Source organism: Xiphias gladius, chromosome 24, assembly GCF_016859285.1.
Source record: "Xiphias gladius isolate SHS-SW01 ecotype Sanya breed wild chromosome 24, ASM1685928v1, whole genome shotgun sequence".
Taxonomy (NCBI): Eukaryota; Metazoa; Chordata; class Actinopteri; order Istiophoriformes; family Xiphiidae; genus Xiphias; species Xiphias gladius.
This window is the reverse complement of record NC_053423.1, coordinates 19,698,715-19,721,566: the sequence shown is the minus strand read 5'-3', so window position 1 is coordinate 19,721,566 and position 22,852 is coordinate 19,698,715. Positions and strand designations below refer to the sequence as shown.

The 22,852-nt window shown below is 42.1% G+C and overlaps 1 protein-coding gene across 5 annotated transcripts in view; it reads right to left on the bottom strand.

Annotated features, from left to right (window-relative positions):
* The window catches only part of LOC120786306 (MAP7 domain-containing protein 1-like), a 48,679-nt gene that overhangs the window by 18,324 nt on the left and 7,503 nt on the right, over positions 1-22,852 (bottom strand). For 2 of the 5 annotated variants that reach the window (XM_040121680.1, XM_040121682.1), the window contains exons 2-7: positions 9,461-9,676; positions 6,099-6,167; positions 5,804-5,824; positions 3,108-3,271; positions 1,096-1,204; positions 161-265 (exon numbers count right to left, since the gene is read on the bottom strand). In XM_040121680.1, coding sequence (XP_039977614.1) covers positions 161-265; positions 1,096-1,204; positions 3,108-3,271; positions 5,804-5,824; positions 6,099-6,167; positions 9,461-9,676 — 684 coding nt within the window. The remainder of the gene's footprint in view (positions 1-160; positions 266-1,095; positions 1,205-3,107; positions 3,272-5,803; positions 5,825-6,098; positions 6,168-9,460; positions 9,677-22,852) is intronic. The other 3 variants (XM_040121683.1, XM_040121681.1, XM_040121684.1) reach the window with 3 other exon arrangements.

Genomic DNA, 22,852 nt, shown 5'->3' with positions numbered 1-22,852 from the left:
AGGCAGGCCACCAGAGACGACAGTTATAATAATAATAATAATAATAATAAAGGAAAGATTAGGGAAGAGGAGGGAGGAAGTTGGAGGGGGATGAATAGGAAGGGAAGGGGGGAGGGAAGAGGAGGGAGCCTGGTGGACATTGACGTCGGGTCGTCCTTACTTCTGTTGGGGGAGTTCCAGAGCGTGGCAGAGGACTTGGACAGCCTGTTGTTAATGACAGGGTCCACCTGTCTCGGCAAGTTGACCGTGGAGGCCGAGCATCTGCCTGCACCGGAGAGAACGCAACAGACAACAACTGTTCACAAAGCGGCCGGTGTGCGAGGACCGACTCCCTCGGTCTGGATCTGGAGGGGGAGCAGGGACTCACCATTCTCTGAGGTCAGACTGGCTTCTCATTATAGTTTAGGGGGGAGGTTAATTTGAATTCAGACATGGGGGAGAGGGGGGAGGAACTTTGAGGAAAGCATGGGAAGGGTGTGGTATAGTTAGACATCATATTTAGAGTAACTCTTTGAAGCTTTCTCGCTTTTTTTCTGCTGCAAAAAAAATTTGCATAAAATATCGCACACTCTCGCACACGTTCAAGATCTCGCACACTTTTGAAGGAGAGAAACTTGTGATGACCTCAGTGTCACGGGTCCAAGAGAAGCAGCCCAGACACCAATAACAGGACGGTCTGAAAAGGGAAAGTAGCTCACAGCTCTCTGAAAAACACTGCTCACACCGCTGATCTAATGAAACGTGTTTGAGGCAGCTACCTTGTCGCTCGCCTTTGCGCCTCTATGATCACTTTTAAATGGAGAAAATTGGTACCCAAAACCAATTTTTGCCCCAACAACAGAAACATTCACTGAAGAATTACAAAGGTTTAACTCTACAATTTACTGTCGGTCATCTGCCCCCGGTACCCCACCCTCATAACATCAAACCCCTTCACAAGCTATTTCCTTGAATTGCATCAGTTGGACCAGTGAGTCACAGTCTGTGTGGCGTGGCTCAACATGAAGACCTGGGTTACAGTGAGGACGTATTCCCGTCAATGTATGTGGCTTCTTTAAGCCTCTTCCATGTGGCTATGGTTCACATGAGACTCACTTTCTCTGCGGGAGGTCTGGTTGAGTCCGCCCGCCCAGGACCACCTCTGCTGGCGGATCTCGGCCCACGTCTTCTTTGTTGACCTCTTGATAGCTGCCTCATATCTCTCCTGGAGGAGCAGATGGTCAAAGCTAAGTCAGTGTTTGCACATATTTTCACCCGTCACGTATCATTTGACAGTCTAACATTAGAGCAGTATGTGGACAAAACAACTGTGTGATCCAGTGGTTCCCAGCCAGAGGATTGTTACAGCCTCCAGGATAAACCCTGTGGGGTTGTCACAAGTACAGCCGCAAAGATTAGTTGATTATTCAGTTGACAGAAAATTGATTGGAAACTCTAAATAGTTTAATCATTTTTCATGTAAAAACATCAAACATTTACTGGTTTCAGCTTCTCCATGTGAGGATTTGCTGTTTGTCTTTTATGATACTAATATGATTATCTTTGTGTTTTGGACTGTAGGATGAAAAAAAACAAGCACTCTGGAGATGTCACCTTGGCTTCTGAGAAATTATCGCCTTCTTTTCCCTGCTTTTAGATATTTCCTAGACCACACAGTCAATCGATTAATCAAGAAAATAATCGGCAGACTAACAGATACTGAAAATAACTGTTAATCGCAGCTCCGGTGAGACGATTGATGAGACAGGAAAAAAACAAAACATTTTCTGATACCTGGTTTTTTGTTTTAATCTTTGTGATCTTTTTGGATCAGAATTTAAAATAAAGTTTTGTGGGCTTGAACAATGTTTGGCTGAACAGCAAGAGTTTATAATGACTGACCAACCACCTGGCAGCAAGAGTAATAAAAACAGTAAATAATTTAATATATAATAATATAACAGCCTTTCCACTCCATAAAAAGGAGTTTTTACTTTTGGCCCTTTGAGTAAATTTTTCTGGTAATATTTACTACATTTACTTATGAAAGATTTTTAATACAGAGTATTTTTACACTGTTGTAGTGATACTTTAACTTACAGGGTTAGCTTGACATTTTGGGAAATACGCTTGTTTGCCTTCTTGCTGAGAGTTAGATGAGAAGATTGACACCACCTTCACGTCTATACCGTAAATACGAAGCTGGTGCCAGCAGCTGATTAGCTTAGCTTAGCATAAAGACTGGAAACAGGGGGAAAAAGCTAGCCTGGCTATGTTGAAAGGTCACAAAATACACCTACCAGCACCTGCAGACTTGACAAGACTCTAAGACCCGTCAATGCTTTCGTCTGTTGTTTGCCGAGTAATAGTTACAATGCACGAATCCCTTCAAAACCACAACTTGTCGTTTTTATATTTCTACTTACGTACAGAACAATATATTATATATTTATATATAATATAATATAATATATAATATATAATATTATGTATGTTTTTTATATATATATATATAACAATATTATATAATGAGCTTTAGAGGCGTTGGTGGGTATGGTTTGGTATAGTTTTGAACTGTTTCCCTGTGTTTCCAGTCTTTATGCTAAACTAAGCATCTCTCTAGCTCCGAACTTAACAGATCTAAATGTGAAATGTAATGATTTTCTCATCTACCTCTCAACACGAACGCAATTAAGCATATTTCCTAAAATGTCAAACTATTACTTTAACAATTACTTAAATGAAACAAAGCGCAGTTAGAACGGAAAAATAACTCTTTGGTAGAGCTGCTCACAACTCACAGGTATGTGCTAGTTGCAACAAGAAGTCACAAGAACACGTTTCATTTTAAGAGGTCGCAAGCCAAAGAGGTGGGGAACCGCTGCTGTGGTCAATAATTGTTAAGTCAAATTCCATTTCCGTTCATGGAAAATTGGTTGTATGCAGCAAATACAGTTAAATTAACACTGAATACTTTAGAAAACAGGACTGTGTTTCTGAATATTTGCCCATGGGCCAAGGTACCACCAATTTCAATCATATTAGCTCTGTGTTAATAATTAGAAACAGCTAACAGCTTTAAGCTACTATATCCTGAGTTAGATGTGGTTGTCATGCATCTTTCTCACCTTGTTCTTTTCTAGTTTCTGTCTCTGTTTCTCCTCCAGCAGAGCTCGGCGTTTCTCAGCCTTCAGTCGCTGCTCCTCCAGCTTCCTCCTGCGCTCCTCCAGCTGGCTCTCCCTCAGACGTCGGGCCTTCTCCTCCTTCTCCAGCCACTGCGCTTTCTTCGCCGCTGAAGGGTCACCACAGCAAGAAGTCAAAATTTAGATGGAAAAGAGAGATTTTTTTGATTGAGCCTTTATTTAACCAACTAATTCCCACTGAGGTTAGCAACCTCTTTCTCAAGGAAGACCTTGCCCAGCAATACAAGATTTAAACCGGACACCACAAATAAAACAGTACTAAAAACCAGGTGACAATGTAAGAAGCCTCAATTAAGCTAAGAACAAAGAAAGTTACAAAACAAGTGTCAACATTAAGAAAGTTAAAATGAGTAAAACAGAGACAATTAGTAAAGGAATCATTTGCCACAGAGAGAAAAGTAAAAATGGGAGGAGAACTTTAGAAAACAAAAGGTTGCTGAGGATCCTGTTTGTCTTTCTTTCAACGTTTTCCTTTTGTAACCGAAATCCTGTGTATTTCGATCCACAAATGTCAGCCTCATGGTGGCGCCAGACAGAAATTTAGAAGAACACCAACGTGAACAGGATTCATCCTCTGGGAACAGTGAATGTCTGTGCCGAATTTTGTGCCAATTCATCCAGTAGACGTGGAGATATTATACTACACAATTGAAATTTTCACCTGCTGGTGGAGCTAGAGAAGAGTTGGGAAATCACTGAAATCATAGGATTCATCCTCTGGAGACCATGAATATCTATGGCAAATTTCCAGACAAGTGATGGACCGACCGACATTACCTACAGCAAAGATGCTAGCTGGCTAAAAAAAGTTATTAAGAGGCACAATGAAAAAATACATACATACCAGTGTATGTGTAATATAGTCCTTTAAAGTGCTTTAGAGTTAAGAATAAAATGTCTTTGTCTAAATTTTCCCTCTTAGAAAGTTAATTGCTCAATTTTTAACATTGCACAGTCACTAAGATCTTTCGATAGGCCTCAACCACCAACACCCAAACAGAAGGGTTGAAACAGATGGAAGACTGTGTGTTCATTACACTATAATCCTGACAACAGTAAATAAGCAGAGGTTTCCCACTGTGTTTTACAGCAGCCTCCAGCAGATGCCAGTTTCTTTGCACATACGCCGCCCGTGGCTCATTTCTGGGAGGAACAATTAAACAGCAATCAATCCTCTAACATTAAACTGCCTTAATGTGCGACAGTAGCTGTATTGCTATCTGCCTCATAGCACATATTTACACTTTCCTCTTCGCTTGTATGTGAATTTGCCTCCACGAGATGTTATTAGTAGGGGGGAAGGAATTTAAACAATGAAAAGCTCAATATGGAGGATGATGTGGACGGGTTGCATGCTAGACCAACCAAAGAGATGACATGAAATGGCTTAATATTATCTCATATTGCTGCAAGTTCGACAGCATTAGGAACACATTTTAGTGAGTTGAGCAGCTCTGCGAGGATGCAGCGGTGATTTTCGCGAGGCAAAGACGTGTTTTGTGTTTAGTTCAGTTTTCTGCGGCTCATCTTCACTAAGGAGCCGAAGAGGCACACAAGTGTGACCCTCTTCTACAATGAGAAAGCTCTTTTTTTTCACTCCTCCATGAATCCAATTCCTGAAAAAAAAAAATCCAATTATGTCTACATTCTGTCCAGCAGAATGCTTGAGTGTGCTTTTCACACTCTCATTTTCGCAGAGATTTGCATTTCCACAAAATATTTTGTGCGAAGCTGCTGTTACATAACAACAAAGCTCAGTTCTTCACTATATCTTTTGATTTATTTGTTGTTTACGGGATAAACAGTCAGCATCATGTTTTGTGACCTATATGCCATTAAGTGCATGGCTGTTGCAGCAAATTGCATGCTCAACATGAAAAAAGCCTTTGTACCATGTAATTATACACAGCAGCAGACTGCAGCAAACTAAACTTATCTCAAAACAGCTGAGGGACTTGGGTATTATCGATAAAAAGGCAAAAGAATTCCCCTTAAATCGTGGTGCGGCTGCAGCATTCCCAGATTACTGATGCTAATGAAAGTAGTAATTAAATCTAATCTGTCTGAGAGGCCCGGTCTCAGTTCATGGTAATGACTGCTCATTTTTCACGCCAAGTGCCTAGGGCTCCGAGGGACGTCTCTGCGGGGAAACGCCCCCCAAGCTCCGCTCTGATTGGCTGCTCACGCACTGGCCTTCCTCTACAGGGAGAAGCCCCGTGTCTGAAAACCAGATATAGTCTTTCATGACTTTGGGGTAGAACAATATTTTCATAAGAAGGAGTTTTACTCTGCAGCCAACCAAGTAAAACCATGATTATAGGTGGGGGACACGCACGCCGGAGGGGAATGCAGGAAACATAAAGTCAAAATTAAATTACATTTTACATGAGCAGAAACATTTAAGTGAAAAGTGAAACTGCCGAGGGTTCGCAGGGTTCATAGGTTTCACCTGAATGACCACAGAAAACGAAATAATCGATTCGTGGAGGAAGAAAAAAGGGCAAGACTTTTCGGGCCAGAGCAATGGGAAATGGATGGAAATGGGATTCCCATCACGAGTTTGATCATTCCCGAATGGCATGACTGCTGCCTACGACAAGGGTTTTAGTGGAGCCCCTTACCTTGCAGCTGAGTTTGCTGTTCTGAGAGCCATGCAAGGAGAAACAATAAGAGACGTCAATAACCGTCAGTTACGACAGAGCAGAGTGACAGAGATAGAGAGAGGGAAGTTGATACCAGGTTAAAAATAGAATAGAATATAATAGGAGTTTGCACATGTATCAAGTTAGTGACAACAAATCCATGCTTCATGCATTACTTTCAATTGTTTTTTGTAGGAAAATCACATTTGTTCAACGTTAAAAGAGAGTTCCACCCAAAATATTTGATGTCCATCTTGTTGTTATCAGTTCTTACCGATATATCTGGCCCTCTCCTCCCTCCGCTCCTTGGCAAGTTTCTGTCGTTGCTCTGAGCTCATCGAATCTATAGGGAAAAGAAAAATACAAAATGTTCTGTTATGACCAAAGGACAGACGCAGAACACCCTGGAGGGATTATATATCCCAACTGGCCTGTGAACATCTGAGGAATCCCCCAGGAGGAGCCGGGAGAGATGGCCGGTGAGAGGGACACCTGGGCTGCCTCGCTTCAAGGAGAGGTACAAGTTAGGGTCGTTCTCTGGCCAATTTCACCTGCCTCAGCTTCCGCTGGACCACAACGTGACATCCAGCAAGGTGCTGCTTCGGCCGATCGCATACGGCAAGCACACATTCCTGGTGGATAACTTTGGAACGATAATACTGTATTACAACTATTAGCCTTGTATCCGAAAAAAGATCAAATAATTGTTGCGTTCATAACCTTCCACAGCAGTAAAACCCTTCATCATAATATTATAAACCCCTTTGCAGTGTTTCGGTATCCGATAAGCCTTTAAAAGCAATAATCTGTTATTCAAACCAGCCTTCCTGGATCCCATTTCATGTCCCACTGCTACCTGAAACAACGGTCTGAACGCCCGCTTAATCTGCTTATCCACACCTGGGTTAGTGGCAGAAAAATGGATGGATGGATACTTTATCTTAAAGGGTCACCCCACCCAGACGACAAAAATGACACTGGTTTCACTGAGCTTCAGTGGATTTGGTATTAGTGGTTTTATCAGCTCAGGTTGAGACATATTTCTGAGATAAAGGGAATTTCGTTTGTGGTGCTCAAATCACTGAAAAAGTACGGTACATTGAAATAAAGTTCAAAACCAACACGTATTTTCAGAAACAATGTCCGGGTAACTAAGGATAATCCGTGATCCTGTGGGAGGTTTTCACTGGGGCTAGTTTTTACCAGAGAAATAGTCCCCATGAAAACGTTTGACGGTATTTTCTGTCGGTTATCCAGAGTATATCCGTTCGTGACAGGGTTTCATAAGAATTTCCTCACTCAACCATAGTCTGACTTTCGGCTTTGCCGGGTTAAAGAATCGATTCATCCAAATTATGAAAAACTATTCGTTACATAGAAAGAAGTTCCAGTAAAGAATATTGAGGTCTGTGAGGGCTGTGGGTTATCCGGAATAACGGGGACATTGTTTCTGGATACTTTTGCTGCTGCGCCACTAACAAGATCTGATTGGCGTCCATTGGACCGGGGAGGAAAAAGCCTCAAAACCTGGAAATATAAAACCAAAATCATCTGAGGGGATTGAGAGAATCACTAAATTATTTTTTCATTTGTCTGAACTGAGCTTTTGACATGTTGCAGAGGTATAAAGTAAAATAGACAGTTTTTTAAATCAGAAAAAATGAAGACTCTACACGGAAGGCAAAATGCCAGAGAAAGCTTTAATTCAGACCTGCGGGATTCATTCATTGATTCACTTTCAAGGTCGGTGCGGTTCCATATCTTCCCACACTACATGTGAAGCTCATCCAGTTTTCAGCCGTCCTCGTCTGCAGTGATAATCAACGTGAATCCTGACGCCCTTTGAAAGGGCTCGGCGGTGTAACACCGGGATTTGTGTGGCTCTTTCTACCTTAAAACCGACTGTGAAAAGCCACGACCGAAGAGCCGTGCACACACCCTCGACAAAACCGGGACCCCTGGGGTGCTTGCTGAGCCCGTCTCCTTTTGTGGTTCTTCTTGGTGCTATGTAATATGTATGCCGCGTATTCTCGACAAATCACGGAGGGCCCTGCAGCACTTGCGTCTCCATGGCAACCTGAATCGCCCCCCCACCCCACCCCTTTTCAGGGAGCTTCCTACGCGGCCTCAGCCTGGCCGACGTGCAGACGCTATGAAGTGCGGAGAAAAATTAATCTCCCGGAGCCCGGCGGTCCACTGCCACCGAGACGTCACTTGATGCACCCACCTGCCCACCCCACCACCACCACCACCAGTCCCCCTCCACACTACACAAATGACGATTTGGCTTCCGGCCACAACCATCTGTCTGGTGGGAATGACTCAATGTTCGTCGAAGCTTCTATTAAGACAAAAACTATGTGAAAGTCATTCAAGAATCCTATTAAATTACATGTGTGATGTGCAGATTTGTCTTTGAAGCAAGGTCAGAAATGAAAAATGAAGGACAAAAATACCCCATCTCAACTAACAGAATCCTTCTACGTCCTCACTTTTAACCCCTTTCAAAGTGTTTTTGTTTTCAGATAATGAAAGCGGAGGTTCACTGGAGCAACTGAACGATTAACGGGAGGCAGGATCATAAGGCAAACGAGCCCACAGCCCGACACAGTCACACAGCCTGCAGCAGTAGGAGGAGAAAACGCTGACTGCGCATTTTACACTTCATCACAAAATGAATCGACCAATTAAAACCAAACAGCTGAGCGGGAGACTATGGTCCAATTTTTGCAGATTTTCAAAAGTGGGAAGATTTTTAAACAGTTTGTAGCAGTGATAACACTTTATTTGCCATTATAACACCTTATTGTGACTTTGTAATGCTTCACAGACGTGACCCGTCAGACTGCTTGACAGGTATTATAATGACCCTCAATATCTCCCTCCCGCATCACTCTGCCCACAGCATCCCATCTAATCACAGCACTCTGTTGCCTTATTGCACTATTGCATCAAAGGCACAATGTCTTGAATTTAAAAATGTCCTAATTTTGTGTAATTTTGCTTTGGGACTGTTTTCATGGTCTGGGTTAAGCTGGGGGGGGAAAGTTAATGCTACAGCATACAATGATATGTTATACAGTAGGCTGCTTTCAACTTTGTGGCAACAGGCACACAGCGGCACAGGCCCTCTCCTGTTTCAACATGGAATTTAATGTGTGCACAAAGCCAGGCCCATAAAGAAGTGGTTTTCACAGTTCGGTGTGGAAGAACTCGACTGGCCTCAGCCCCGTCCAAAAAAACATGAACCAATCTTTTCTACTGGCACTCTAAGTCCGACACTGACAAAAGTTTCCACCTCCTCCTGCCTACTCGGCTTTTGTATTTTTACGAAAACTAACTGTCAGCCATACAAATGAAAGCACTGCAACCTTAAATAGTGCTACAAACTGACTTGAGTGCCTGACTGACACACGTTTTCCCCTCTGCGCTTACCAAGGGGAAAACATGTGTCGAACCTGAACAAACTTGGCTCGACTCGGCTGCTGCTGATAGCAGCTCTGGTGCACACTCGCTGCCCCTCGACGCTTCCATTAAATGCCGAACTGCAGCCTGCACACCGAGGAATGCCGAAGAGACCACTTCGGATCTCGCCAGATTCATCCACGTACCAAAGTCAGACATCCGTAACTCTACCTTTCTTGGGCTGAGGGCTGCTGCCGGTGCCCGGGGTGGATGGCCTGACATCTGCCTTGGAGGAGTCATCTGTCTGGGTGGGCGTCTCGGTTTTTGTGCTGGAGTCTGTTTTAGGAGAGAGGTCTGTGATGGCTGAGTCGTCTGGTGTCATGAGGTCTTTCCCCAAAGACTTGTCCCCAGTCTGGATGGACTGAGACTCTGGCTGCAGGGGCAGAGCTGCAGGACGGAAAGAGAAAAAAAGACAGCTAGATTAGTACAGTAACAAATATCACGTATTCCATGTGTCCTGTCGCTGGTGCTTTTTATCTGATTTGTGACGTCTTGCTCTTGTCTCATTCGTAATCAGTGCGCCGTCTCCAAGGCGACACTTCCGATAAAAGCTACTGACTTTCTTCTCTACCTCCACTGCTGGCACATCCTTACTATAAACCTGTAAAGCCTGCGGTGGCTTAATTATCACAACAGTCTTGCCTCATTAGAATTCATTAACATCTCTCTCACATCTTGTCGATGTGTAGCAGGATGCTGCACCCCCCCCCCCCCCGAAGGTTGCCGAGTCCTGCAGAGAAGAAGCCTCCTGTCAACAGCGTTTAACACACCAGCAGTAGGCGAGATGAACAGCGTGGGAATAAATCCAGGTTTTCTATTGCGGCGTTAAGTCGAAGCAACAGATTAACAGTAAAATGAAAAAGATGGAGAGGCTAAGATGCACATTGATTTTTTCCTGTAAGGGGAGATGAAAACATTGGAGATTGTGTAAAATCATTAATTAACTTGCGTCCCTAAAAAGAAGAAATGCTTACATAGTCATTATCATGGGAATAATTAATGCTAGATTTGCTTAATTATCCCGACGGAGCCTCCTAAATGATCTATAAATCCCTCGGCTTCACCGTGGCACAAAAAATGTTCCAGACGAGGACTGTGAGATTTTCAGGGTGTGTGAAGACTATACCTTTGACTCAACATTACCAGTTGTTTAGATACAGGATATTTAGCCACTGAAAATCCATCAACAAAAAGTTTCAGAATTAAGTAACTGTTTAAGTCATTTTTAAGTGAAAATGTCAAACATTTCCTGGTTTCTGCTTTTTTCTCTGTTTTATGTCATTGAATATCTTTGGGTTTTGCACTGTTGGTCGGACAAAACAAGCACGTTGGGCTCTGGGAAATTGCGATTTCACCAGTTACTGACATTTCATAGACTGTTATAGACAGTTAAAGTAGTGCTTAAGGCCATTCAGTATTGTATTTCCATAAGGTTGTCGAAATTGCGAGCGACAGAGTAAGAAGAAAAGAAGATATCCTGACTTTAGACCACTGTGTCAGTCATGATCCAAAAACACTACAGTTCCAATAATGCGCCTCAATAGCACTAGATTAGACTCTGCCTCCCTGGTGAATGTGCTCATCTTCGCACGGCCTAATACTTCCGCCATACATACACTTACGTACACATCGCACTCTGACACACATTGCTCTCTCAAAACGCCCGTACCTTTTAGTGCAGGCTCTAGTTTTAAAAATGTGTCGTTATCAATCCCAGACTCTTTCTCTTAATAAATTTCCTCTGACTTGACTACGACCCTCTAGAACAACAGAAGACTGTTTCTTAAAGGGCTGTGTCGTATCCCGTGGCATCTGACTAGAAATGTGACTATAACATGTAGAACTGGTGGCGCACCCCTATACGCAATGAATCGAAAAAATGATAATTAACAGAATAAATGAAAAAGAAAATACACATCAGTTGCAGACCTAAATTTAATATCATGTTTTATACAACATAAGCATCTCTGATTCTTTAAAAACTTCCTTACACGAGCACCATTCATGCCTCCGCACAGATCCAGTCAATAGGCCAGACTTCCTGACCTCTGACCTTTATGAGTGGTGACAAAGAGGTCGCAAAAATGCCACAAAACACATCCTGTTTTAATCCCTGCTCTGACTTTGTTTTCACACCCGGCCGTCCTGCTGATATTGTCGCTGAGTTCCTCTGCTCAGCTGCTGCTTGTCCGAGTCCCTCCCTCCCTCAACCCTCTCTGTCTCACTGGGGAAGTCGGTGACAAGCAGGACAGAGCTGCAGTGACGCATGGAGGGAGGACAGGGAGTGAGAAGGAGCGGGACGGAGGAGAAGGGACAATCGGTGCTCTTCTACAAGGACATGTGAAGAGGGAGAAAGGAGATTTATGGAGAAAAGAGAGCTGGAGTACAATGAGAGAGCAGAAAAAAAATGGTGCAGCAAGCTGTTTTTGTAATGAAAGAGGAGAAAAAAGGGAGTTAAGGAATTAAAAAGACAAAAAGGAGGAGAGATAAAGACAGGAACAGCAAGGCACAGAGCTGGGGAAATAATGAGCCGGGAGCTCACAGATAGTGAGGTAGGAAGGTGAGAGGCTGGAGGCGGGAGGCCAGCTCTCCACTCGACTCAGCCAACAATGGGCAGATGGAGCGTGACGCTCTCCTCGGGCCCGTCCAAACGCTCACCGAACCACATAAATCACAGATTAACACTGGGCTCCTCTCCAACTGCCCCCACTGTACTTCAGCACAGAGCTTAATGCACAGGCTGCACTACGGAATACTAATGGAGGAATAATAGGACGCGAATCACGGCCCCGTGAGAGCAACTTTAAGGAAAAAAGATGCAGGATCATGTTCAGTCAGGATGGCACTACTACTACCCGATGTTGAAAAAAAGGATTAGGATTTGGCAAAAAGAGGATTGCAGTGCTCCTCCTTACTCGAGAAGATTACTTGTTCACCAAGTGCGGCTGACTTTGTGAATTTGATCAGTTTACCAGCCTTATATGGCTGTAAGAGAAAGGGTAAGAGAGCAAAATAAGGAACGATCACGATGACTAAGACCACTTGAATTCCTAGACTTGAAAAACAGTACAGTATTGTATACAGAGCAGTATTGTAGCTGAAAGACTGGCAGGTCAGGTCAGACACTCCAAAGAGCATATTAACGAGTGGCGCTGATCACACTGCCACCATAGCACAGGCAGAAAAAGATGACGCACGTAACACCAGACCAGTAAAGTAAAAATCTAGAGAAGAGATTTGAGCTGAAGCTCGACAACAGCCAGAAAATTGCCAGGAGGACTTCCATGCAGTTTTCCTGCAGTTTTCATCTTAGTTTGTTTTTATCCTGTGGTTGGAGTGTTTTGTTTTTACCCTGTCACTGTTTAAACAGTTTTTATAGTGAAGTTCGGTTTTTCTGTTGTCTTTATCTATGGTTTTATTTCATGGATATTTATTTCCCGTGTTTTGGTTCCCGTCATTGGTTGATTAGGATGGTAGAAACGTGATTTCTGAGTACAATCTGATCCTTGAATGAATGGTGTATATACTGTAAAAAAGGAAGACGAAACAACGAGGACTCACTGTCTTATTATGAGTGGAAATCTAAGAAATAAAAGTTTTTTTGTACCGTATCTTGATGTCTCTGATGCCTAATCTGCACGTAAACCATAACCACGTTGCAGGAAAAACAAAACTACAGAAAAACAAAGACAGAGGACAAAAATCCCTCATATGACTCTGGTTTTTGTTGCCGAGCTGACTCCAACTAGCTATTTTCATAAGTACTGCACGGGCGTGTTTGTTGTTGTGTGCTCTCTTAAATCCCTAGAGAGGAGTGGTGATAGGAGTCGTGCTAAAGCAAGACTACAGTATAAACCTTTGAAAGAGGAAACTGCATATTCTCCCTCTTACAAATGAAAAATTGATTTCATGAGCAATAAAACGCAGCCCTGCTCAGTTCAATACACTCGGGGGCTTTACTGCTACGGTCTTACTTGGCCTGTTGTGACCTTTAGCTTTAGAAAAGACAAACTGTAGATAGACACTGCTGAGTAACTAGCACTACTGAGTCAGTTCACTGATCTTGTGACTCTTTCTTCATGACTCACTTCTCTACTTATGCTGCTATTTAACTACTGTATGTAGACACTATTTATATATTAGCATTTAGTGTCTTATCATCTAATCTTATAATCTAATTGCCATTCGTGCCCACAGTGGCTGCTGTCCGGCAATGGCTGCATAGTTTGACTTTAAGGGGTGGACAAAGACGCACAGAAACGAGCCCCAGATCATCAGTGAACGACATGAAAAGAAATTTTTCACTAAACGATCTGAAAAGGCTTCATGACTAAGAATGAAAATCCTTCTATTTTTTTCACCAAATATTATGTTCACAGTTATCAATTACGTTTAATCGTCTGGATCAGAGGTACAGGTGTATGCCGGTGTTTTAAAAACATGGGAAGTTAGTTTTTGTCATTTGTGCCATTTACCAACACACACATCTCAAGGGGGGAAATTAAGTCACTTTAAAATCCTTAGTATTCAGTTGCTGCGATTCGTGCCAAAAATCGCACTCCTTCTCAGGGTCCATACCTCAGTCAAATCTACAAACACAGACATGATCCACATCTTTTTAGATTCAGTGTGGCTTAAACTCCCCTGGGATGTTATTGTGTCCAATGTCCATCACAAACAAACATCATCCAATAAAAACGGTCCCCGTAAGTCCAGAACTTGGCGGAAAATCCTCACCTTTTTAAGTTTTCGTCACTAATCGGCGTAATCCAGCGATAGATGTCAGTCGATCAATGAGTATGTTGCAAAGGCTAGGTGCTGACAGTGAATTTGTCGTACTTTTAATGGCGCTGTTTTGCCCAAATGTAAGCAGATACGGGGCTAAAATGAGTGGGCCTAGTGTTGTAACAGCACATAGCTCACTGAATCCATGGCAACATTATACCTTCTGTTTACATTACAGACATTACTGAGGCTCAGAATGTCCCATTGATAATAACTACATCTTATATCAACTGCTATACTACATTCAAGGTGAAATTCAGAATTTCAAAAATATACCAACAACTACTTTGTATTACTTGTGAAAACTAAAATTATGATATGGGATAAAACATTAATTGAAATATGCAGGCTTGATATTAATGATCGGGTTTTTCAAATGGTGTTCCTGCATCAACAATAAACAGCCTTTCAGAAACGTGAGCTCTTCGTCCAGTCGTAAAGTGCATCTTATCGTATGTGACCAGCCCTTCATGTGACAGGCTCCATTTAACACAGAAACCCCAATTCAGCATGATGCTCGGCCCCTCGTTCGCTCCCTCCCTCCCTCCCTCGGCTCCTCGACCCTCCGCAGCCATCTCGGGTTTCTGTGCCACTGTGACAGGCTCCGCGTTTATAAATAGCGATAAGCACCATACTGAGAATGTCGGCCATAAAAGGGGCTGGCTTCTGTCGAGGCACCTTAGGACGGCACGGAGACCGCACACTGCAGCACGTGGTGCACCAGATTGACCGCACAGGCAGGCCAGGAAACTTTACTTTGTTTGTGTGTTAGCTGCATTGCCTGGTAAAATCCAAATCCATTCTGGCATAAAAAACTGCTTTAACCAATAACAAAATACAGGGTAGAACGTCCAAAGGAGAGCTGGTAACCTGCCAAACTGAAAGCACACTTGGCTACAGTAGATTTAGATGCCTTGTGATACATGAAAAACACAATCTCTGCTTTCTCTGACAGCTGAGAGAGATTGGTATTGTACTTCAGTTAGTAAAGCACTGCATTTCCCAGAACCCCCCTTTAAATGCTCCTGAGAACAGTTTTCCAGTATCTACGAAAACAAAACAAAAAAAACGAAAAACAAAGTCCCAGAAATGCAAAATACATACTTGCTTTTGTGTTAGGTTAAGTTTTGGGGTGTATTTTCCCTTTAATTAACCAGCATCCACATAGGTCAGAGACATGTACAGAGACACAGAGCAAGCTGCTGCCTCTCATTCACTTACTAAGGGGAATCTAGGAGGCTTAAGACTTTGAGATTCACTTGTAAACGAAAACTGCTACAGCCATGATGGCATAGAATAAACCGCACTAGGCCGCCAAGACAATGGACGCACCCTCAGCCGTGGGTGGTGGGTGGCAGCAGTTGTCGATCTCCCTGCGTTATATCTAGTTAGACTGTTATATCATGGGCATATTCACAAAAAAAAGACGGTCTCACTATTTATCTTACCACGTCAAACAACAGTCTGACAAACTCGGATGAATTTTTAATGCCTCCACATGCAGTTCAGAGGTATGTTAGGCGACTGAGATTAGTTTATCTGAGCTCAGTTGCTGGAAGCGACAAACAGCTCATCCACAAAGTAAAAAACTACACCCTAAAGAAGTGCTGTGTAGGCCTGATGATTGAAATGGTGACGTACGGCTTGATTTCAACAACCCCTGTTCAATTCCTGGCTCCCTCCCTCCTCCTTTCCTTTCCAAAAGAAACCTTCATGCCATGTTCATGGCATATTAAAGTTACCAAAATTAGCAGTTTCCAGCTTGTGAATACTGTTCACACCAACATTCAGTTTGTTAATGTGACTGGCAAACTCTGCTTTTTCTGAAAGCTTAAAATAGATCCAACCTGGTGCTTGATAACACAAATAACAAATACAGATGCCTCATATCAGCCTAGTTAAACTATATTGTCATCAATCTCTACTTTTAACCATCAGATGAACACGATCACTTGTCCGATGACATGAATGCGTGCAAGCTGCAAACATGGAAATCTTCCCCATCGCTACAATCAATGCCAAACTACTTGAGCGCAGAATAACTACGTTATATGTTGTAATTTTTGTATTAGCAAAGCTGCTAACTTCAATATGAACATGAGATTGTGAAATTAAATTACATCGCACTTTCCCTCCCTGTTTACATGTGCCTGCAGCTGCTGGGAATTTGTGTGTATGTTATAAAAAAAAACAAACTAATTCCATACTGTAATATCAATTACATCAATTTTAATCAGTCTTTTTTGAAAGGTGGAGGGGGGCACAACCCCATGCGAAGCAGGTCACACTCTATTGTTTGAAATAATGTGCATGAGAGACTGTGAATGCGTGCGTGTGTGTGCGTGTGTGTGCGTGTGCGTGTGTGTGTGTGTGCGCGCGCGTGTGCGTGTCTTTGTGATGAGTGGGACATGTTGGATCTGGGTCAGGCCGACCTCAGGAATCCCTGGCATCCACATTTTCCTTGCACATGTTTATGCAGCAAATGTGTATCTTTTCTGTGTCTGCCCAGTCTGCATCTGCCAAGGAGTTAAAGGGACCTGGACAAAAACATCCAAAAAGGGCAGAGATCAAACGCGCTAGGTTTACTAAGGGGAACAGGATAAAAAATCTCATTGTTTTTACTGACTCTAGAAATTTGCAATATTACAAGCAAAAACAGACATTTCGCTAAGTGTCAAGGAGCACACGTGCCTTTGATGGACACCTCCGCCACCTTTTCCTCTGTGCATAGAGGGAAAAAAAAAGGAAACGCTCGTGGGCAACAAGCATCCACGCCCGAGGGAGAAGCAGAGGAAGAACATTCCTGAGACTTTGGTGCTGAGAGCAACAAAAGAAAAAACACACGCCTCTAGCTCGGGTGTCAGGAGAGCTGAGTGTGGGTGAAATGTAAATATAAAAGTTTTCCCCTTAACAAAGGTAAAAAAAAAAATGTATCTGTTGTCCATTGTACTAAGCTCAAAATCTACTTTCCCAGCTTCATCACACAACAAAAAACAATAAAACCAAGTAAACCAAAAGGTCACTGAGTCTAAAATCAAGCATACGTGATGCAAAAAAAAAAGCCCCCAAACAAAATGTCAACGACCCAACTTCCTCTGAGGGCACAGGAAAACTTCAGGCCTCACAAACAAATGCTGCATGAACCTTTGACCCCCCCCCAGTCTCTCCCATTACGCCTTGAGAGGTCACCAGACCAACAGCTGTGTTTCTAATGAGTTCCAGGTCCCAGCAACAAGCAGCAACAGCAAGCAGAGCTACTAATCACTGTCACAGAAGGAGAAACGCCGCTTGTCTACAATGATGAAAGAAGACAAACCTTTATGATAAAGCTAGGTCTCAATTACAGACCAATCACTCTAAAACTAGTGCGTCAGCTGTTTTGGAGCCTGCTGTGTTTTTTCTCTTGATTGTGCAAGTCTGGCTTAGAAGTGAACCGAGCGTCTGCTAAGCGACACCACTCTTATGTCTGTCAGGTTTTCCACCGTCACACGGCACATTTAAAATGATAAATGTGGTCGATATACCGTTGAAATTCTCAGCAGCGTTTGAAACAACATGCCTTTGGTTTCACCCAGAAGTACGACAAAGCGGGCTTCCCGTCTCTAGCCAACGACCACGGATTTCGTAACCCGAAACGAGGACTGTTGCTAGCAGACACTTTTGACACAGGTTTGCGGCTGAGTGGTTTTAAATTTAAAAGCTTGTAACAGGGGTCTCACACATGTACGTAATGATTACATGCAAGATATCGTGCCGAAAGACTGAGGCTAAAGCTAAATTCAACGTCCTCACCATGACGATCCATAGGAGATATGAAAATAAAGCAGCAGCATTGCTCAAGTATTGCATGGTAGAGCTCATCAGCCCAAGTATTATTTACATTGTTTTTTTATTTCTGAAAGATTTAATCAAAATTTGTTCATTCTAACATAACCATAGAAAAGCAACACGGTAGTTAGATTAATACGGTGGGTGTTACAGGTCACGTAACCTGTAAGACCACATGATAATGTAGTTAGTTAATGATAATGCTACGGTCAGTTACACAGCAATATCTGTCTTAAGTTTGCTAACGTTAGCCACCATTAGCTACTGGTCAAAACCAACTAACCAGTATGGCGTTGGCCAAAAACCCCTGGAGTCTACTGATTTGCAAAGATGTTGGTTGATGCTTATGAATTCAACTTATATTTCATAGGGGGGAAATGTGTTTCAACAGTAACAGAGCATTTCCAAAGAAAACTGTGAAAACAGTGATCTGAGGATTATCAAGAGTGACCAGGATATTTTTTTTTTTTTTTTTTGGAAAGACGCATTGCTGAATTAATTTCTCGAATGTCATTTTTCCAATGCAGTTTGAGAAATGAAAATTAAACTCCTTTCAACTTCATGGTACAGGAGCTGCGGCAGAAAACTGAGACGGACTTCTCAAAGCCAAAACTATCTGTATGACTGGAAGTAAATTAAAAAAAAAAAAAATTGTATCTGTTGTCCATTGTACTAAGCTCAAAATCTACTTTCCCAGCTTCATCACACAACAAAAACAATAAAACCAAGTAAACCAAAAGGTCACTGAGTCTAAAATCAAGCATACGTGATGCAAAAAAAAAGCCCCCAAACAAAATGTCAACGACCCAACTTCCTCTGAGTGCACAGGAAAACTTCAGGCCTCACAAACAAATGCTGCATGAACCTTTGACCCCCAGTCTCTCCCATTACGCCTTGAGAGGTCACCAGACCAACAGCTGTGTTTCTAATGAGTTCCAGGTCCCAGCAACAAGCAGCAACAGCAAGCAGAGCTACTAATCACTGTCACAGAAGGAGAAACGCCGCTTGTCTACAATGATGAAAGAAGACAAACCTTTATGATAAAGCTAGGTCTCAATTACAGACCAATCACTCTAAAACTAGTGCGTCAGCTGTTTTGGAGCCTGCTGTGTTTTTTCTCTTGATTGTGCAAGTCTGGCTTAGAAGTGAACCGAGCGTCTGCTAAGCGGCACCACTCTTATGTCTGTCAGGTTTTCCACCGTCACACGGCACATTTAAAATGATAAATGTGGTCGATATACCGTTGAAATTCTCAGCAGCGTTTGAAACAACATGCCTTTGGTTTCACCCAGAAGTACGACAAAGCGGGCTTCCCGTCTCTAGCCAACGACCACGGATTTCGTAACCCGAAACGAGGACTGTTGCTAGCAGACACTTTTGACACAGGTTTGCGGCTGAGTGGTTTTAAATTTAAAAGCTTGTAACAGGGGTCTCACACATGTACGTAATGATTACATGCAAGATATCGTGCCGAAAGACTGAGGCTAAAGCTAAATTCAACGTCCTCACCATGACGATCCATAGGAGATATGAAAATAAAGCAGCAGCATTGCTCAAGTATTGCATGGTAGAGCTCATCAGCCCAAGTATTATTTACATTGTTTTTTTATTTCTGAAAGATTTAATCAAAATTTGTTCATTCTAACATAACCATAGAAAAGCAACACGGTAGTTAGATTAATACGGTGGGTGTTACAGGTCACGTAACCTGTAAGACCACATGATAATGTAGTTAGTTAATGATAATGCTACGGTCAGTTACACAGCAATATCTGTCTTAAGTTTGCTAACGTTAGCCACCATTAGCTACTGGTCAAAACCAACTAACCAGTATGGCGTTGGCCAAAAACCCCTGGAGTCTACTGATTTGCAAAGATGTGGGTTGATGCTTATGAATTCAACTTATATTTCATAGGGGGGGAAAAATGTGTTTCAACAGTAACAGAGCATTTCCAAAGAAAACTGTGAAAACAGTGATCTGAGGATTATCAAGAGTGACCAGGATATTTTATTTTTTTTTTTGGAATTGAAAAATTAATTTCTCAAATGTCATTTTTCCAATGCAGTTTGAGAAATGAAAATTAAACTCCTTTCAACTTCATGGTACAGGAGCTAGCAGAAAACTGAGACGGACTTCTCAAAGCCAAAACTATCTGTATGACTGGAAGTAAATTTAAAAAAAAAAAAAAATTGTATAAAAGGACTAGATGCAAATTGGATGAAAAGACTCTTTAATACAAATCCAAGTGATTTATCTTATGGCTCCAAACAACCAAAAACGTGACTGATCAGGACACGAAACGCTGGATTATGATAGTAAACATCAGTTTGATGGAACATTTTCTCATCCAACCCATACACTGCCAGTGAACGCAGTAAAAAAAAACATAACAAAAAAAAAAACAGGACAAGCTATTAAAGATATTAATCAAGTGCTACAGAGACAGTAGGGGTTTTAAAGTAAGAGCTACCTTAGATTCAGTCAGAATTGGCACGGTGGAAGGCGACAGGATGTTACTCCTCTGTAAACCGGAGGGATCTTTGGATGCTTTTAACCACAAAGAAGTGGGTTACCCAGTCACAAAGACATAAAACAGAGCCAAGCCTGAATCATATATAGATCATCTATTATTCACTTTTTCCCCTCTTCTTTATCCAGCAGCTCAAGGTTGATACTAAAAATAAGGTCAAAGGTTACGAGAAAGAAAAGAGAAAAGATTTTTTGTTTTTTTAAAGCTGAGAAAAGCTTTACAGTGAGAGAGAGGAAAAAAGCAGAGGCATGGATTGTTGTGACTAAGGCTGTGGTCAGGGAGTTTTACTTCCTCAGCCATGACCTCATCCTTAGGGCTCAACGACATAGCAACGCTTGACTAAAGGCACATGATGTAAATAAGCACGAGTAAACACAAGGTATGTTTCTATTTAGGCTGAAGGCAAAAGGAAGAAGAGAATGAGCTGGGCAGTAACTATAGAGCTGCGCCAGACCTACTCACTCTCTTATTACCGCACACTCTATGAGGTTGTAGGGTACAAGCCTAAACTGCTGGTCTGCCATTTTCATCTGTTGCCTCGGAAACATAAGATGTGAAAGGCCAAACAGATGTACGGCTACTGCTTTAAGAGCAACACAGAGGAAAAAGAGAGGGAACGATAAAAACCATAAAAGAAATAAATATAGCACTAAGACTTGGCACTGACCAAAATGTGCACACACATCTAAAAAAAAAAAAAAAAACAGGCGCCGGATCAAAAAACGAATTGAAAGCAAAAGTTGGACAACAGATCCGCACACTGCACTGACGGCTCCTAGGAAAATTCAGTTTAACAGAGCAAAGTTTCAGTCTTTTGTCAGGCATAGGTGTCAAATACCACATAGCAGAGCAAGCATTATATAGACAAAAAACACGTTCATCACTCAGGTGGTCGTGATCTGCGCAGCTGAAAATCTCCTCTGAGACTGGACCGATCACAGCATAGCTGGACAACGCTATCTGAAGTCGGGCTTCCATCCAAATTTAATCGCTAATTTTAACCAAATTTGGAGAAATTTGGCAAAAGAAAAATGCAAATTAACGTGCATTTCCATCCACTAGCGTTATGCAAGTTTGTTAATCAAGCTAAACAGCTGGTGGAACTATTTCTCCACTCAGGTACAATTAAGTGATCGCAGAGGAAGCAGGCACAACAAGATGACATAGAAGCTCCAGTTGACATTTATGCATAAGCGCTAATTGAAGAAGTGCATATGAAACAGGTGGATGGAGACGCTCTTTGATACTCCCATGTATGGGACAAACATTTAAATATCGTGTCCACACACTGCTGTCAGTACAGTGTGTGGATCTTTTGTCTGACTCTTGCCACAAATCATAATTTTGACAGTTTTAGACTATTTTGTTAAAGCTGCGGTGATCGATATTTTTTTCATTAACAATGGACAAAATGATTGCGTGTAATTTGAAAGGGGTTGCTCGTGGTGACGAATTTACAAATAATTATCACCCAACCCCGTAGTGCCTCTCGGCACTATGCAACGTTTTAGGGTCTTTCAGCTCCTTGTTTTGGTTTTTTTCTGGCCAGCAACTTTTCTGTTTTTGTTCGCGCTCACCACTCTGTTCGCCACTGGCAGCTGTTCGGGCGAAAGACCTCTGACAAATGTTCTTACAAAGTAGCAACACTCCTAATTACATCTAGTCTTTTTATTTTCATTTTTCTTTTTCCCTGTATTTAACCAAGCTAAGGTCTTTTTGATATTCAAATCTATTTTTCAAGAGTGACCTGGCCAAGAATACGGAGTGTACTCCTACCCCTGATATATGACTCTAACTAAGAACTTGCTAGCAATTTTTAATGGAAACAAAGTCTCGATATTCTTTTTATGACGGAAACTTCTGATGGAAACATCAGAATCGAGTCAACCCAAGTGTTTATAGACCTCAGCTGCCCCACAACACTCTTGGTTTGGACTCATAAAGTAGGGCATAACTGTAAGTGGCTGACTAATGTTGACCTGGCAGCGCGGTGAGGCGTGATGATCGACTAAGTTTAATCTCAGCTGAGGTCTGGTTTCAGTGCTGCGAGCGGCCGCCAGTGCGTTTAGCCTGATCACGTCGGGTCTACAAATGACACTGTGAAAGCTGGATGAGGCAGTTCATATAATGCTTTATCTCCACGAAGGCATAATTTCTGATAGACTGTTAGTTAAAATTAGATAGAAAGTAAATTGGCAACACTTTGGAAAGTAGTAAGTATTTTTTTTTAGCAGAAATGCCCAAAAACTCACTGAAGCCAGTTTCTAAAATGTGAATATTTGGGGATTTACTTATAATGATGATAATAAACTGAATATCTTTGGGTTATTGACCATTGGTCAGACAAAACAGTTCATTTAAATATGTCAACTTCGGCTCTGTTAAATAGTGATGGGCTTTTTTCATAGTTTTCTGACAT